General features: G+C 36.4%; 1 protein-coding gene across 1 annotated transcript; it reads left to right on the top strand.

Moving 5' to 3' along the window:
* The first annotated feature begins 264 nt into the window (after nucleotides 1–264).
* On the top strand, nucleotides 265–2,885 carry LOC128551454 (beta-1,4-glucuronyltransferase 1-like). Its single transcript, XM_053532311.1, has 2 exons — nucleotides 265–1,121; nucleotides 2,335–2,885. The coding sequence occupies exons 1-2, from the start codon at nucleotides 273–275 to the stop codon at nucleotides 2,524–2,526; spliced, it is 1,041 nt and encodes a 346-aa protein (XP_053388286.1). The 5' UTR covers nucleotides 265–272; the 3' UTR covers nucleotides 2,527–2,885.
* The last annotated feature ends 16,958 nt before the right edge of the window (nucleotides 2,886–19,843 follow it).

Raw genomic sequence — 19,843 nt, forward strand, 5'->3', positions numbered from 1 at the left:
TCATGGGAAGGATGAGTGTAGAGTCTATGATCTGGAGTCACTATGGGAAGACTATCATGATACTCCTTGTAATAACTGTCATTTTACAAGCTTATCACATGACTAAACTGATGAAATTGCATGAGAGAAATAAGGAAGAGACGGAGACAGGTGAAAGTTTGCACAAGAAACATATAAGGGAGGTCAATGCAGGTGATAGATTTACAGGTCAGCGTATGATTAAACGTGTCAGTTTGCTTGAATATGTTGAACAGATGGAGAAAGCTCATTTAATGGATTCCAGCGGAACATACATGATTATTGAAAATGTTGTGACTCCTGTGTCAGATGATAGTAATGAAACCCTCTCACTGTGTTCTCAGACAACTGCAGATCATTTGCATTATTTGAAAGATCTGACTGAAACTTGGCACGGACCAGTATCGGTAACAGTTTTCACACATGGTCATGAAGCAGCATTTGCTCTGTATTCGATAGCATACATGCATACATGTTTTGAAAAAGTACAAACGTCAGTGAGATTTCATGTTGCATATCCAATATCACATCCTCCTATCAATTTAAAAACAGTCATAAATATGGAAATGCATTGTGATAATTTTGAAAGTTTAATTAACGAGAATAACATAAATTATGAAAATGAGATTCCCTACCCACATAATGTATTGCGCAATATTGCTGTGTCATCTGCATCAACTCCATATATATTAGTGATAGACATAGATATGATTCCTTCCCAAGATCTCAATGAAACTTTCTCGCAATTTATAAGCAGGCAATCGATATCTGAAATAAAGGGAGATAAAAATAAGGTTGAACAGACAGTGTATGTTGTTCCTGCATTTGAATCTCAAGGTGATCATAAAACATTTGACAAACAGTCACTCTTAAAGGAATGGGACTTCCAAAATGTCCGTCCGTTTTATAAAAATGTTTGTTGGAAATGTCAAAAGGTGACTGACTATGATAAATGGCGAGGATTACCCAACTTGCCATTCTTGGATGTAGGGTATATATTGGAATGGGAAGATCCGTGGGAGCCATTCTACATTGCAAGGAGGAAGGATCTACCACCGTATGATGGGAGATTTAAACAGTATGGATTTAACAGAATAAGCCAGGTACTGTCAATAATGAAAGTCATGTGATTGCTCTTAGTCTAGGTTTAATAATTTTCTTATCACAAAAACATATATGAAATGTTTTAATTAACAGATGTAGAAATTTCGGTCAGTAGGTCTTTGCTAAATGAAGTATTGTACGGGGCCTCCGTGGCCGAGTGGTTAAGGTCGCTGACTTCAAATCACTTGCCCCTCATCGATGTGGGTTCGAGCCTCACTCGGGGCGTTGAATTCTTCATGTGAGGAAGCCATCCAGCTAGCTTACGGAAGATCGATGGTTCTACCCAGGTGCCCGCTTGTGATGAAATAATGCATGGAGGGGCATCTGGGGGACTTCCTCCACCATTAAAGCTGGAAAGTCGCCATATGACCTATCTTGTGTCGATGCGATTTTAAATCCAATAAAAAAAAAAAAAACAAGTATTGTACAGAATGAAAATTGCATAGCCTAATATTTCTCAGAGGTTTATGGAGGAAAAATTTCATTTCAGCTTTAATATTTTCTCAATTTTACGCTAGTATTACATAAAGGACTTTATATGTTAGACAAATATTAATTGTATAATAAAGGTAGGAGAAGGAGAACAACACGTATATAATTAAATATTAAATTTGCTGATTTTTGTGATTATATTCAGTCAAGAATCACTGGCTTATAATAATGGGCATTGATGGTCTCACTGGAGCAGTTAATGGTCACATTTTATTGCCCTTATAACTTTCCATGTTTGGATCACTTTGAAACTATGGACAACTCCGCATTTTTACAATTTTGAGCAGATGATGTTTTACTGTTAAAGAAAAAAGGGACAGTTGTTGTTTGTAATAAATGTTGGATCTGATAAATAGTTTGACATATTATTATATGACCTCATATATAAAACACCTGTGATATATGACTATATTCTACACAAATTTACTGTCTTAATAAAAAATAAATTCTGGTGTCATATAATAATAAAACAGTTTCTGAATGGCTTCCCTGTTAGTAACTGAAACTTCTAGCTCTTGATGTTTTAGACCTTGGGCAGTTATTTTAAATAATGAATGGCAATAAGTGTATACATCTTGTCTTAATATTTTATATTGGTATCATATTACATAAACCTGAATACATGTATACCAGAATTCATTTTGACATTACAGTTGGATAAAATTTGAAATACTTGCCATTGACTGGAACATGAATAATGAGTGAACAATGACATTTCAGGTTTGTGAACTGCATATTGCTGGGTACCAGTTTGCTGTGTTGAATAATGCATTCTTGGTGCACAGAGGATTTAAGGAACCAGCCAGTTTCCATGCAAAGAAAGATGCAGAGAATAGCAGAAATAGAGAATTGTTTCGAACTTTCAAAGAAAATCTTAAAGAACGTTATCCCAAGTCTGCCAGGCAGTGTTGAATATCCAAAGTCGAAGTCGACCAGACATTACCATTAATCAGTGTTGAATATGTATATTAATCAGCCTCTATAGAGCAAATGGACAGCTGTAAATAGTTTGTAACAAAGAAACTGCTGCTGTGTCAAGGATGATGTGTTAAGAAAATATGTCTGATTGGGAAGAAAATTTCATCCATTGTTGTCAGCTGTTGGTCCTAAACAAAGGTTGTATTGTAATTTCTAGTCATTGACTGCTAATTTATTTACATATGCACAGTGTTGCTGAAATATTTGGTAAAAGTTAGTATTTATTAGTAAGCATTTATCAAATTAAATTGGTTTGGTGCAGCGCAGCCGCGCAACCAGTTTTATTTGATAAATGGTTATTATTGAACACTAACCTGTTTAGTGTTTGAAATTATTTTTTGTTTACAAATTTAAGCTCAGCCTACAGTGACTTACTGGATTAATAAACGAATGGCAGTTACTTGCAGAGACAGGTTTGTACTGGTACAGAATCCAGGAACACTGGTTAGGTTAACTGCCCGCCGTTACATGACTGAAATACTGTTGAAAAACGACGTTAAACCCAAAACAAAACAAAATAATAAACAAATGGAAGTAAAAATTGATTTACCAAAATAGATATCACAATACTTTGAAAAATACTGCAATGCCATTGGACAAAAAATAATTTCAAACACTAATGCGTATCGGAGAACTCCTCAGGTATTTTTTAGTGTAATTTTACTTCTCATAATTAAAATTTCTAGTTTTTAGCTCGACTATTCGAAGAATAGTCTAGCTATTCTACTCACCCTGGCGTCGGCCTCGGCGTCGGCGTCACACCTTGGTTAAGTTTTTGCATGCAAGTACATACAGCCATCAATTAAAGGCATATAGCTTTGAAACTTATTTTTTCTTTCTCTAGGTCAATTACCAACCTCTCTGGGTCAAGTCCCATAACTCTGACATGTATTTTGAGCAAATTATGCCCCCTTTTGGACTTAGAAAATTTTGGTTCAAGTTTTACATACAAGTTACTATCTCCAGAACTAATGCAGATATTGATTTGAAACTTCACATGTGTCTTCGGGGTTATAAAACTAGTTGATAGCAGCAAGTCCCATAACTCTGACTTTCATTTTGGCCAAATTATGCCCCCTTTTGGACTTAGAAAATTCTGGTTAAAGTTTTGCGTGCAAGTACATACAGCTATTTCTAAAAGGCATATAGATTTGAAACTTATTTTTTCTTTTTCTAGATCAATTACCAACCTCACTGGGTCAAGACCCATAACTCTGACATGTATTTTGAGCAAATTATGCCCCCTTTTAGACTTAGAAAATTTTGGTTGAAGTTTTACATGCAAGTTACTATCTCCAAAACTAATGCAGATATTGATTTGAAACTTCACATGTGTCTTCGGGGTTATAAATCTAGTTGATAGCAGTAAGTCCCATAACTCTGACCTTCATTTTGGCCAAATTATGCCCCTTTTGGACTTAGAAAATTCTGGTTAAAGTTTTGCGTGCAAGTACATACAGCTATTTCTAAAAGGCATATAGATTTGAAACTTATTTTTTCTTTTTCTAGATCAATTACCAACCTCACTGGGTCAAGTCCCATAACTCTGACATGTTTTTTGAGCAAATTATGCCCCCTTTTAGACTTTGAAAATTTTGGTTGAAGTTTTACATGCAAGTTATTATCTCCAAAACTAATGGAGATATTGATTTGAAACTTCACATGTGTCTTCGGGGTTGTAAAACTAGTTGATAGCAGCAAGTCATTAACTCTGACCTTCATTTTGGCCAAATTATGTCCCCTTTTGGACTTAGCAAATTCTGGTTAAAGTTTTGCGTGCAAGTACATACAGCTATTACTAAAAGGCATATAGATTTGAAACTTATTTTTTCTTTTTCTAGATCAATTACTAACCTCACTGGATCAAGTCCCATAACTCTGGCATGTATTTTGGGCAAATTTTGCCCCCTTTTGGACTTTGAAAATTCTGGTTAAAGTTTTACATGCAAGTTTCTATCTCCAAAACTAATGCAGATATTGAATTGAAACTTCACATGTGCCTTCGGGGTTATAAAACTAGTTGATAGCAGCAAGTCCCATAACTGATATGCATTTTGGTCAAATTATTCCCCCTTTTGAACTTAAAACTCTTTTGATATTTAACCTTTTTGGGTAATATTTTCCTGCTTCTGGGACAATATTTCGAATAGTCGAGCTTGGCTGTCTTACGGACAGCTCTTGTTTTAGTACTACCTTTTTTTTAAAAATCCTATGGAACTACTTAAGTCTGTGCAATATTTTTTTTTTCATTTGGTAAATTTTAGCTTAAGTTTATGAGTTTAAATATAGATCCTTGAAATGCTGAAATTTCTGTTCCTGCTAGAGACTAACAAAATCAATACTAGTATTAAGGAAAATGTTTCAGTGAATTCTCAAAATAATAGAGTGAAATATCTGGTATTTTCACAGTGAAAAATGTCAAATACATTTTTCGTCTGTAAGAAACTATAAAATGAATAAATTTAGTCAAAACAAAAAAGGAAATTTGTTTGTTTAACATGTGTAGTAAGATCAAAATATCTTTCACTCATGAACACCGTATCTTACAGTTTCACCTATGACTGCCACTCATGGAAATATTGCATCAGTATTCTGGTGTTCTCTTGTGAAAGATATTTCAATCTTGCACTGAAACAAACAAATATCCTCCATATCTTAAATATCTGAGACACAATTTTTGCTATTGGAAGACAATTTCTTAAAGAATAGAGACAGTTCAGTTACTTATTATTTCCCTGGTTAGAATAATCTTATCAAGAAATCATATAGCTATGAGTTCTGGTGGCCCCTCCTCCTAAGCCTGCAAATTTATTCAGCAAAAACATAATTTGTAGAAACATTTTTTTTAACTATGTTAAAGCTTTTCAAAAACTTACATTGCGTGAGATTAGTACTTTTGATCTGAGCTCAGGCTCTGGATTTTTGTCTGTATGGAACATTTTGCCTTAAACCTCACTACAATGTTGATACACAGATTTTGAAATTATTTTTCTTTCCTGTTGGTGTTTATCTTGGCTAAACAAAGTATATGGAGACGTCCTACACACTTCAGTGTCGACGTCAGTTCATACATATAGAGATAATAGTATATTGGTAACCAATAATCAATAGATAATCTATCAGTGTCAATACACTGTCCATATATGGGTATATTGGAAAAATCCAATAAATTTACGCCTGTTCTGTTTACACCAGTGTTTCTTCTGATGCAGGAGGCATATAGTGATTGTCTTGTCCGTCCGTTCGTCCGTCCGTACGAGGTTAACCAAACGGGACCGTTTCATCTAGCATCAATACCCCTTACTAGAATGACTTGATACTAATGCAGATGTAACCTGTGACCATTCCTCATCTTCAGACATCACCTGACCTCAGTTTGACCTTGAACTTGACCTCGTTTTGGACTTAGGTTGCTTTGTATCGACAAGGATGCCACCGGGGGCATCAGGCATTTATTGAACGCAGCTTCTTGTTTTGAATGGAAATCATTTGTTAGTTCACCTGTCACATAGTGACAAGGTGAGCTTTTGTGATCACGCAGCGTCCGTCGTCCGTCGTCCGTGCGTCAGTCCGTCCGTCCGTAAACTTTTGCTTGTGACCACTCTAGAGGTCACATTTTTTGTGGGATCTTTATGAAAGTTGGTCAGAATGTTCATCTTGATGATATCTAGGTCAAGTTCGAAAGTGGGTCACGTGCCGTCAAAAACTAGGTCAGTAGGTCTAAAAATAGAAAAACCTTGTGACCTCTCTAGAGGCCATATATTTCACAAAATCTTCATGAAAATTGGTCAGAATGTTCATCTTGATGATATCTAGGTCAAATTCGAAACTGGGTCACGTGCCGTCAAAAACTAGGTCAATAGGTCTAAAAATAGAAAAACCTTGTGACCTCTCTAGAGGCCATATATTACACAAGATCTTCATGAAAATTGGTCAGAACGTTCATCTTGATGATATCTAGATCAGGTTCGAAACTGGGTCACGTGCCATAAAAAACTATGTCAATAGATCTAAAAATAGAAAAACCTTGTGACCTCTCTAGAGGCCATATATTTCATGAGATCTTCATGAAAATTGGTCAGAATGTTCACCTTGATGATATTAAGGTCATATTTGAAAGTGGGTCACGTGCCATCAAAAACTAGGTCAGTAGGTCAAATAATAGAAAAACCTTGTGACCTCTCTAGAGGCCATATTTTTCATGGGATCTGTATGAAAATTGGTCCGAATGTTCATCTTGATGATACCTAGGTTAATTTCGAAAGTGGGTCACGTGCCATCAAAAACTAGGTCAGTAGGTCAAATAATAGAAAAACCTTGTGACCTCTCTAAAGGCTATATTTTTCATGGGATCTGTATGAAAGTTGGTCTGAATGTTCATCTTGATGATATCTAGGTCAAGTTCGAAACAGGGTCATGTGCGGTCAAAAACTAGGTCAGTAGGTCTAAAAATAGAAAAACCTTGTGACCGCTCTAGAGGCCATACTTTTGAATGGATCTCCATAAAAATTGGTCAGAATGTTCATCTTGATGATATCTAGGTCAAGTTCGAAAGTGGGTCACATGCCATTAAAAAGTAGGTCAGTAGGTCAAATAATGAAAAAAACCTTGTGACCTCTCTAGAGGCCATATTTTTCATGGGATCTGTATGAAAGTTGGTCTGAATGTTAATCTTGATGATATATAGGTCAAGTTTGAAACTGGGTCAACTGCGATCAAAAACTAGGTCAGTAGGTCTTGAAATAGAAAAACCTTGTGACCTCTCTAGAGGCCATACCCTTGAATGGATCTTCATGAAAATTGGTCAGAGTGTTCACCTTGATGATATCTAGGTCAAGTTTGAAACTGGGTCACGTGCCTTAAAAAACTAGGTCAGTAGGTCAAATAATAAAAAAACCTTATGACCTCTCTAGAGGCCATACTTTTCATGGGATCTGTATGAAAGTTGGTCTGAATGTTCATCTTGATGATATCTAGGTCAAGTTTGAAACTGGGTCAACTGCGGTCAAAAACTAGGTCAGTAGGTCTAAAATTATTAAAATCTTTTGACCTCTCTAGAGGCCATATTTTTCAATGGATCTTCATGAAAATTGATCTGAATGTTCACCTTGATGATATCTAGGTCAGTTTCAAAACTTGGTCACGTGCGATCAAAAACTAGGCCAGTAGATATAAAAATAGAAAAACCTTGTGACCTCTCTAGAGGCCATATTTTTCATGAGATCTTCATGAAAATTAGTGAGAATGTTCACCTTGATGATATCTAGTTAAATTTCAAAACAGGGTCACGTACCTTCGAAAACTAGGTCAATAGGTCAAATAATAGAAAAACCTTGTGACCTCTCTAGAGACCATATTTTTCAATGGATCTTCATGAAAGTTGGTCAGAATTTTTATCTTGATAATATCTAGGTCAAGTTCAAAACTGGGTCACATGAGCTCAAAAACTAGGTCACTATGTCAAATAATAGAAAAAACTATGTCATACTCAAAACTGGGTCATGTGGGAAGAGGTGAGCGATTCAGGACCATCATGGTCCTCTTGTTTTTAATTTATTTATAGAAAACAAATAGTAAAATATGTACAAAACTTAATAAATTTTAAAACAAAATAATAACTATACATTGTATGATAAACACTGAAAATCGATATATCCATAAGTAAGTCCATCTTTTAGGCTGAATGTCTGTCTATCCTTCTGCCGAATCAAAAATGGTGGGGACAAATGTCCCCCCCAGTATGAAAAATGTGGGGACATTTTCAAAATCTTGGGGACAACAACTTTTAATCGTATGTCATTGAAATAACACAGTATCATCACTGAAATTGAAGTCTTTATTTTAGTCCAACCATTGAAACTCTTTATTATCAACTTTGTTGAAATTTGGAGTCACTTTACTTTTTGGCTTTATCCGATTTTCCGCACCCTTTGTGGTTTGATTTTGTGACAAATTGTTTGTTTTGGAGACAATGAGTTTGAAATGGTAGACAGATTTTAAGCAGTCAGTGGGTATGGGTGCACTTTCAGTTTCATCTGCCAAGAGTGGCTGGAGAACGGTAAATAACATGGGGTTTGTGTTGTATATAGGGCTTTTTATGAAGCAACATGAAGTACTCGGCTCTTAATCATTAGACTGAATGTTTTTCTTGTCTGCAGATACAGAAATTTAGCTTAAAATTGCTCAATGTTGATCAAAATGACGTTTTTGCAGGAAACTCTTCTGTTCAGTTACAGAACGATTCGTACTCAGTTCCGGTCGTCCCATACACACATTCTTTCCCAAAATTTTGTAAGGCGACAACTGACGCTTCTAGACCAATTCTAGTGCAACATTATAATTTTAACGAGAGATTCTTGCGATATCGCAGCCTCGTCAGAACCCTGCCTTAGTGAAACTAATGTTCTAACTGTAACATCAAAATAAATCCAAGTGCACAAATTATTTATTTTTGAACTAAAATCCAGCTGTTTTAGCTTTGAAAAATAATTCCAATGGTGTGAAGTTTAGTCACTGTTTTGAAAACAAATTCCATTTACACAAAATGAATGCATACTTTTACTAATACACTAATTTATCTTCTCAGATATCTAAATAATTTTTAAGATTTGGTGTTCAGTTTTCTATGAAACAGTTTTATTCTTCTGAGCTTCTAACCAGTACTAAAATGTTCTTTTCACTCAATAATCCATAGTATTACAGTGTTTGTATTATTGTGCGTGGTACTGTCCATGACATTCCTCTTTACACAAGTGAATGTTGCATACTGCGCAACCGTAAACAGTTTCCCGCTGTTCGTTATGGACACGCATGTGGTATTTGCATGTAGTTCTGCACCCAGGCAACAGAACGTTTACATGAACACCCATGTTCTCATGCGGAACCACCCGCCCGCTTAGCTCATTAGTGAGAGTGTCGGTCTACGGATCGCGGGGTCGCAAGTTCGATCCTCGAGTGGGGAGTATGTTCTCCGTGACGCTTTGATAAAGACATTGTGTCTGAAATGACTGAAATACTGTTGAAAAACGGCGTTAAACCCAAAACAAACAAACAATCAAAACATGCAGAACCAGTGCGACTCCATTTCCCTGCAGGTCACCAACTGATCTCTTTCTCTTGGCAGACCCTCCAATGAGCAGCCTTACTAGTTCACTCTTAAAGTCTGCATGACGGTATTGCTTCTTGCTTGTTACTCTTGTTGATACGTCCTTGTAAATGACAAATGCATTGACAATGCTACAGTTCAGCATAAACCAAAAGAGGTAGCGCCACCACTTCTTTCCACTACGTCCAACACTGAAGTTTGCTCTCAACTGATCATGATGATCTACGCCTCCCATGAATCTGTTGTACGCCCAGACGCTATGTGGTTGGCGAATGGCAATCCTGTCTCAGCCAACTCTCCTTGCAGCATCCCATATATCTGTTTCATCACTCAATGACGAAACATGGTGCACTAGTTTCTTGTCTTTCCCTATGCTTGCAGTAATATTTGTCAGTCCTTTCTGCATCAATTTCATATCACCCCTTTTTGTAATCGTATGGCGTTTTCATTTCGGGCAGAAATCCAAGATGGTTTGTTCTTACGGTGCAACAGGAATATAATCCACTGTCAAATAAACTCTGCACCAAAGGAATTCCAGTAAAAAATTGTCAAAGAAAATCCATCGGTTAGTGTTCTGAATGTGGGATGTTATGTCGGTAACAACATTGTGTCCAAAACCATGCTGTCTCTGGTTGTCCGTTTTCCTTGGTAGAACTTGGAGAGGTAAGCATTGTTAGCGTCACATAGCATACAGACCTTTACACCCCAGTTTTAGCTCACCCAAGCCAAAGGCTCATGGTGAGCTTTTGTGACCGCTCAGTGTCCATCGTCCTTGGTGTGATGTGTGTCCTGCGCGTCAACATTTTCCAACAAAATCTTCTTGAAAACCACTGGGCATAATTACACCAAACTTCACAGGAATGATCCTTGGGTGGTCCCCTCAAAATTGTTCAAAGAATTTAATTCCATGCGGAACTCTGGTTGCCATGGCAACCGAAAGGAAAAACTTTAAAAATCTTCTTGTCCAAAACTGCAAGGCAAAGAGCCTTGATATTTGTCATGTGAGATCATCTTATGGTCCTCTATCAAGATTATTCAAATTGTGCCCCTGGGGTGAAAAGAGGCCCCGCCCGGGGGGTCACAAATTTTACATAGACTTATATAGTAAAAAAATTTAAAAATCTTCTTGTCTAAAACCACAGGAGCTAGGCCTTTAATATTTTGATGTGAAACCAGAATTTCCTTGTAAAATTTGGTGGTCTAGTTTCTGCAATACTGCTGCTATCAAACTAGAAAGTTAAAATTGTTCCAAATTAGTGCACAAGAAGGGGCATAGCAGTCTTCTCGTCAGGGGGGATTAAGTTTATATACTAGTAAGACCACTGACATGTTTCAAAGTCATTTTAAGTGTTAATCCGGTTTTTATTCTTTGAATAAAAATGCAGGTAGCCTGGGTTTTCGATCCACAGATACATTGATCACTTCTTGGATGTCTATTTCTATACGCTTATAAGCATGCATCAAGGCCAGTGATGAAAGTCTGTCAGTTTTCAGTGTCAACGTAAATATGTTTTGACTCTTTGCATCATGCTGAAAGACCTTTCAGCTGTTGCACTTGCCACAGGCATTGTTGCAAGTATTGCCAAGAAAATATAGATATTTTGATACAGCATCTGGTTAGTAGATTTTAGAGTTTCCTTGAGGGTTCCTGGTTTTGGATTTGCAGCGATGGCCCATCTTGACTTCCGTCGACCCACTTTAGCTTGAAAGACTCCAAGCTATCTGCAGATAAGTCAGTGGAAAATGTTTTGAAAACATGTCTTGAAATCTCCTCTAAAAGTCCATTGGTTTTTATGTCAAATCATATCAAATGCTGTGCTTGAAACCTGTCTTCATTTCCTGTCATGAAGTTTCTGCAAGATGTGGTCCAAGAAAGGATAGTAAAGAGCTCTTTTCCAGTATTCTTTAGACGTTGCGGCTGGCATGTTAGCTCTGTGTTGTTGTCTCTCGGCTCTTCTTGGGATGGATGGGATCTTGTTTTCCTTCACTGCTAGTAGCACTGTAGCCTTGTCAAACAGTTAGTCCCATGCCATGCCATCATTCTGCTTTGTTTTTAGTTGATGAACAACCACCATTGCTTCTGCTACAGCTTCTGTTAAGTCAGATGTTTTCACTTGCAACATAATTAATAGGGGATGGACAATCTGTAACACATTCTCCACACTACAAGTTTAGTAAGAAAATCAAACTTACAGTTTGAGCTAATAAAGCTGCGAGCTTTGGAGTCCTTGTCTCTTTCCAGCTCCTTTCCAGGTCACCAGATCAAATCAAAGGCAAAGCTTGTTAACATACAAGAGACCTAATTTTAAGTCTGAAACTCAAGAGAATTGATCAGACTGTTTGTATTTGTCTTGATGACCTCTAGATCAAGGTTGAATCTAGGTCATATAGAGTCAAAAACTAGGTCACCAGGTCAAATCATAGGAAAACCTTGTTAACACTCTAGAGGTCACATTTAAGACTTTATCTTCATGAGGCTTGTACAGAATGTTAATCTGGATGATCTATAGGTCAAATTGAAATCTAGGTCATGTGGGGTCAAAAACTGGGTCACCAGGTCAAATCAAAGGATAAGCTAGTTAACACTCTTTAGGACCACATGTATGATCATATTTTAATGAAACTTGGTCAGAATGTTTATCTTAATGATCTTAAAGTCAAATTCAAATCTGGGTCAGGTGGGTTCAAAAACTAGGCCACCAGGTCAAATCAAATGCAAAGTTTGTTAACAATCTAGAGGCCACATTTATGACAGTTTCTTCATGAAACTTGGTCAGAATGTTAATCTTTATGATCTTTAGGTCAAGTTTGAATCTGGATCATGTGGGTCAAAAACTAGGTCACTGGGCCTCCGTGGCCGAGTGGTTAAGGTCGCTGACTTCAAATCACTTGCCCCTCATCGATGTGGGTTCGAGCCTCACTCGGGGCGTTTTATTCATCATGATAGGAAGCCATCCAGCTGGCTTACGGAAGGTCAGTGGTTCTACCCAGGTGCCCGCTCGTGATGAAATAATGCACAGAGGGGCACCTGGGGTCTTCCTCCACCGTTAAAAAAAGCTGGAAAGTTGTCATATGACCTATCGTGTGTCGGTGCAATGTTAAATAAAAAAAAAAAAAAGGACGAATCAAAGGAAAAGCTAGTTCACTCTCTAGAGGCTGCATTTATGACCATATCTTAATGGAACTTGGTCAGAATGTTACACTTGATGATCTTTAGGTCAGGTCCCAATCTTGTCAGGTGGGGTCAAAAACTAGGTCATCAGTTCAAATCAAAGGTAAAGTTTGTTAACACTCCAGAGATATAAATTTAAGTTTAAGATTTGAGCTTTGAATATTTTTTTGAATATTACTTTTTTCTTTTCAATTTTGACAACAGTTGAACTGCTTGGGTTGATCGTTGTGATTTTGAAATTTACATTGCTCAAAAAGTACAGTTTGATATCGTCATCAGACATATCCCCAACTGGAAGTACTTTTTGTAAAACGTTGTTTGGGATATGGTATGTATGGTTATCATCTGTGTCAAGCTCACATTCAGAGATTTTACTAGTTGTCTCTTGTTATAATTTGTGCACTTGATGGTTGGCAATTCTTCAGTAATTACAAGCCGATGATGGCAGAAATGACAAGCCATAGAAGTAAAGACATTTGCACCAGTAATCTTAATTTCTTTGACAGGCAATTCTTCTTCTTGGAATTCGACAGCTGGCAAGTCTTGAATTGGAGTGATCATAGAATCTGGGTTTGTAGTGATTTTCTTGTACCATACATGCGTACAGTGACATTCGTCAAGTTATAGCTTGAGTTCACTTTGATCTTTGAAATTATGAAATGCATTCTGAATTAAGGGGGAATAACACTCATAAAAAACTCAAGAAGTCACATTTTCTACTTGATCTTCGTAAAACTTTGTCAAAATATTTGTCTCTATGAAATCAAGGCCAACTTAGATTCTAACTTATCAGGGGTTAGAGTGATACAGGGTCTTCAGGGCCCTCTTGTTTAATTTTGCCTCATTCCAATCAACGTTCATTTAGATTTTTCAGGATTAAAGGCTGCATATATATTTTTTTTGCACCATGTTCAATGCTTTTTAAATGTTTTTTAAAAGTTTTCTCCAGATTTGTAGAGAGTAGAATCATCTGCATAGATATTGTGTTTATATTGTCGCTTGTGTAAGCTATGTCATTTACATATTTAAAATTTAGTAATTATTATAGTTTCACTAAATAAACAATAAATAATGGGTGGGGAAACCATGACCACATACCAGTGTTATGCATAATCTCTTGCTGAACTTGGGTCTGGATGCTGATCAGTTGGCCCTTTCTCTCCAATCGAATGTAGGCTACACTAAATATTGCAGTGGTATTATTCATCACTCCTGTGACAATTCTAGTTTCATCAAAGGTAACATATAAGAACTATTAAAGTAAAAGTTACAATTAGTATATCAACAAATGACTTAGTGAGCAACCAGAGTTTATCAATAGGCTGCCTTAAAGCTGTCACAACATTAGAGTCTTCCACCATTTCAGAAACAGGTCGGTATTTTGGCAACTCAGAGTGTTAGAAGTGGTGTTATAGGTCTTACATGTGATGACTTTGTTACTGTATCAAGCGTTTCCTTCTCAACTCTACTAGCTTGAGCATATTTCTCTAGATCTTTCCTTACATCTTTCAAACAGTTTCAATCTTACTATTTATGGCTACCACAGCAGGTCTCTCCCGGTCAATGATTGCATCAGTAATGTCCATGACTTTATATTCATCTTCTGGCCAGTCTTTGTATTTGAATATAAGTTCTTCCTGAACCATATTGAAAATGAAATGGTGGACACCCTGAAATCCCTTAAATGAGCACGGGCTTTCCCGGCACATGGCTCTGAAATCCTAGAGACTGGACAAATGCTCAACTGCAGGACAGTTTTCATAGCTGTTCTTTATGTCATTGTGAAGATGAGGCAATGTTGGAGCATTCTGCCTGTTTAACTGGTATCCTATATGGCTGAATATTAATGTGTCAAACATCCTTATGAGTGTGGCCCACCATAAGAAAGCTTAGCTTGACCACACAATGTTGGAGCATTCTGCCTGTTTAACTGGTACCCTATAGGGCTGAATATTGTGTCAACATCCTCATGTGTGTGGCCCACTATAAGAAAGCTTAGCTTCACCAGAATAAAGTAAAGAAAGAACAGAATATATACATAAGTTCTGAAGACTACAGCAAAACACCACATACCATTTATTTATAATTAAAAGAATCTATTTATACTTAAGGTAGTTCTGCATGTTTGATAAACAAGAAGTAATGTTATTTGGTTGAATAAAGCAATGACTCAGAATACAGAAATGAAAATGCTTATAAATGAATTAATGGTAACACCCCGTAAAAACTTGAATATATGACGCAGTTTTTTTACGATTTTTTTTCATTTTCTTAAAGGGATGCGTAATATATACCAAGGTAGAGCTTCAAACATTTTTTTCCAGCTTGAAAACCCGAAAATATCTGCGAAAATCGGACAATTTTGTCAACTGTCATGTGTTTACATTTTGGACCGTGCTTTTTTAACCTCCTCTTGAAGAGCGTTTTATTCGGCGGGTCTAAAAACACGTACGGAACAGAACCTGTGATGATATAGGGTAAAGTTGATTTTATTTGTGAGTTTAAATTTTTTGTATTTGTAAATTTAATTAATAAGGATCGTACATATCCAGAGCACCGGATAATTTGTCAGTTTAATAATTAGGCAAAATACAAAATTTCGCGGTTCCGGTTTGTTGGTGTTTGATTGATAAAATCATTATCTTTCAAGGATGCTCAAATAAATTGCAATTAAAACAGATCGTTTGTTATTTCTTTATTTCCAGCAAATTATTACTGATCAATATAGCAGCTCGTACATTGTTAAACAAACACGCTAATTAGCCGCGATTTTCTCGTTTGATGTGCCCATAATTATGAGATGTTTGTTCGCACGTCTGTTAAAGTGCTAAGGTGTTGACAGCTTGAGAAAGTTCTCAAATACTTTAGAAAGAATTTGTCTGTCAGTTATTGTCACTGTTGTCTGTAACCGATTATGCAGCAATTGTGATTTTCACGAGAAATCGTTTTTACGCATGCCGCTAATGGCCGATTTCGACTTTGTAAACAACGTTTTCGACTGATTTTTCGGTGCGTGATATATTCCAATGTAAGCATTTTTCCCAAGATTTTGATACAAGATCGGGGATGCGTCATATACATGCTAGCGTGATATATTCAAGTTTTTACGGTACAAGTAAATTATTTAAAAAGGCAATGTTACTATCTGTCTAAAGATCAGGGGCCGTATTCATAAAGCATCTTAAGTATAAGAAATTGATTATTTACTTTTACTTAAGAAATTTATTTTACTTAAGTATATTTGTTATTCATAAAACAACTTAATAAGTAATTCTTGGCTTTTATTGTGGACGAAAACATTTAAAAAAAAGCAACATTAATTTCAGACAGATACAACATGCACAGTTATGTTTGAAGTGCTTTTATCTGAAAAACAAAACTTTAATCGTACTCACGATGCCATTTTGTTTTCTGACTTAAGCCATTTCTTACGTATCTTAAGTTTAAGCTGTTTTATGAATAGGACTTAAGTTTTTTACTTAGACTTAAGCTGAAATCACCACAAAATCTTCAACTTAAGTCAAAACTTATACTTAAGATGCTTTATGAATACGGCCCCAGATATAACATTGAAACATTTGACATGTAAAATATTACCAAATAATGTGTTAAAGTCAGCATGTAATATGCAGATCTCTCATGTTTAAACATTAAAAAAAATGAGTGTAGGGAACTATGCATTTTATTTCACCATATTACAGATGATGTATTGATTTATGACTGTGAAAAGTTTTATTCAAGTCTACATTCCCACAGACATCTAGTTTGAAAGCTTAGTTGAGGTCTAATTTTTCAAGTCAGTCCAACAAAAAATCAAGCAAACAATTGTATCTGCCATTGTGAGACATAGAACACTTTGAATGTGATTTTGTATTATCAATAATTGGAAAGCATCTGGGTGGACGGATAGCTCAGTGGTTTGCACACTGGCCTTTCAATCCTGAGGTCGGGGGTTCGATCCCCGGCAGCTACTCTGGAATTTTCAGAAACGCTTCTCAGTGTTTCCCACCCAACTAGAGGTGTACTGGTCAGGAACCCAGGCAATCCTTGCGTGTATCAGTGCTATACACTGGGCACGTTAAAGAACCAGGCTGTCTATTCGAAACGAGCTAGGCTAAGTTAGCCGGACAAGCCTGTATCTGATCTCTGATCTCTCTGTCGTGGGGGCTTTGTCTCACTCTGTCCCTCTGGTCAGATCGCTCTGTGTCTGTACTAGTAGAGGATGAATTATGCGCCCTGCATATGTGGCTGCATTTGAACTATGTAAAGCGCCTTTGAACGTGAAATTGATCATGGAAAGGGCGCTAGATAAATCTGGTATAATAACAATAATAATAATGTTGGGAAACATGTTGTTGTGATTTGTCATTTCTTTGATTTGCTTGTTATTATGTATTTCATTGTCAAGGTCTAGGAAGATTCAATAATCTACGTCTTCAAATCAGTAAAAGCTATACTGAGGGAATATTTTGATCCTGAGTAACAGAAACTACTGAGGCAGAAGTAAATGAGACATTTCTATATACCAACAAGATGTTTTCAAAAACAAGTACAGTGTTAAAGATTTGTGACAGTCAGACAGACAAAGCGAAAACGTAATTTGATCTTGGGGCATAAAAAATTTATATATAATGTCCCCAGTAGGCACAGAATTTGAAAGAAACACTTCTGCACTTCGGAGCAGTGAACCCACAGTCAGTTCCCTTTACATTTCATAATAAGGTGAATGTCACTTGAGGGTCAAGGTCACCATTAAGTAGAGCAGCGTGAAGGTCATGCAAAATTTCTGCTTATGTGTAAATATGAATTGAATCTATGAAGAAAGCACAAAGTTTTGGTAAAATATGGAGATTTTTGAAGTTTTAAGTGCCAAGGTCAAGGTCATTTGAATGTCAAGGACATAATGTCAAAGTGCAGGTCTTGTTGTAAGGGTTGTTATGTGTAAATATGAAAATCTATCAAGGGATGAAGAAGTTATGACCAACCTTAAAGTATTTTGATGGACAGTCAGACAGGCTGAACTAAATCAGTATGTCCCCAATCATTTGAGCAGGGGGGCTGAAAAAGACTATGATTATTTACATGTATCTTATTTATTCCTCTCCATGGCAGAGACAAGTCTTTCAAATAGCTTCTTTTTTTCGTCATGCATTTCTTTCCTCTGTTTCTGTTTGGTTTCTTGTTGTGATACTTGCCTCTGCTTGTATTCTTTGAAACAGCTCAGCACAGGAACACCTTTTTTAGCTCACCTGAGCAATGCTCACGGTAAGCTATTGTGTTTACACTGTCCGTCGTCATTCGTCCGTCATGCATGCTTCCGTCCATGGGTCATAAACAATTGTGTGTTTAAAATAGGGGTGGGAACGAATATTCAGATATTCGAATATTCGAAAATCGGCCGAATATTCGAATATGAAAATCAAATTCGAATATTCATAAATTAATGTATATTGAGTAAAGTTTATTTGGGTCAGTAAAAGCATGCTAATTTTTTTTTTTTTCAGAATAAAACCGTTTGTACTGTCGTGTTTTTTTTTATCGTATATCAAATTAATAAAGATGTCCAATTAACAAGAAAAATGCCAATGCATAATTGGCAGGGGGCTACCGTTACGGATTAACAGTTTGCAACAGGTGTAAATGTGATACATGTCAAAAATTGTCCAATTAACAACAAAGTTGCAATGCATAATTGACAGGGATCATCATTACGGATTAACAGTTTGCACTAGGCGTAAATGTGATATCTTTTTATCTTTTGTTAATTTTTATTGTCACCTTTTTTATGTAACAAATTTTAGAATTTTTTTTTTTTCGAAAACAATACCAAACTTGTAGATATTGGCGATCTTTTTGCGAAATTTTGTAAGAGATTTCATACCGTCCACAGAATCGGTTTTCATCCACAGCGCCCGGGCAATCCGCCATATTTGAAATAAATTTTGAAGTAGTTTATAATAAAATCAAGAAATAATATATGATCATGTTGAAGGAGGTTTACGTCTGCCTTTGTTAAGTTTGTCGGCTTTTTACACGCCGATCAAAAATTTTCAAAATGGCGGCGGTAATACAACAGCGCGACACGTAAATTGGACGACCTGCTATTTTTAGGATAAAGTTGCGACGGTCTAAATTATAATCGATTTGAATGAATCTTCTAAAAATCTGAATTTGTTTAATATGTTTATGATTATACTGACAGAATCGTGAAATAAAACACTAGGGTCGGCGGGTCTAACAAGGTAGGGTCGGGTTACCCGAAACAAACATTTTAGGCCTTATTACGTACGATGATTAACGTTTTAAACAGTGGAATATATTGTGTGTATGCCAAACACTTAATAAGAATTTAAACATTCCATTAAAACATGCCGAATATTCGAATATATTCGAATATGGCAAACCGAATATTCGAATATTGATTTCAGTATTCGTTCCCATCCCTAGTTTAAAAGACTTCTCCTCCAAATCCACTGAATGGATTTTGATGAAACTTGACATGGATGTTCCTTGGATGGTCCTCTACCAGAATCGCCCAAATAATTTTGCTTGGTTGCACATAGGGTCCGCCAGAGCTAAAAATTGTGTGAAGATTCACTTTTGAACCAACATTGAATACACTGGGACCCCTTTATAACGCTGTTGTTGAGGTCCAAGGTTCGAGACCCGCGGATCTAGCGGGATTAAATTTATAACGCGGGTTGGCCGTATATTCGGTGTATGCAATACCCCATCCACCCGTAATGCATTAGACGTATTTTGAATGCTACTTCATGTTATATAAGAAATTCTAAGCGTATAAACGGGACATTTATTTAACTTAATGCTACTGGAAAATACATTTAAAAAATTATAACGCTGTGTCATCTTCCCATTTCGTCGTAATTCTAAAAGAAAAATTTAAATTCTGAATCCCGGAAGTAAACATGTAAACTGTGTGAGAAGCGCGTGGTCATTAAAATTACAATAGCGCG

The sequence above is a fragment of the Mercenaria mercenaria genome, unplaced genomic scaffold (assembly GCF_021730395.1).
Source record: "Mercenaria mercenaria strain notata unplaced genomic scaffold, MADL_Memer_1 contig_1100, whole genome shotgun sequence".
Lineage (NCBI taxonomy): Eukaryota > Metazoa > Mollusca > Bivalvia > Venerida > Veneridae > Mercenaria > Mercenaria mercenaria.

Excerpts from the sequence above, each read along its gene's own strand:
- LOC128551454 (XM_053532311.1), top strand. The coding sequence starts at position 273 with ATGGATTCCAGCGGAACATACATGATTATTGAAAATGTTGTGACTCCT. Across the intron at positions 1,122-2,334 it reads GATTTAACAGAATAAGCCAG|GTTTGTGAACTGCATATTGC; the intron begins GTACTGTCAATA and ends ATGACATTTCAG.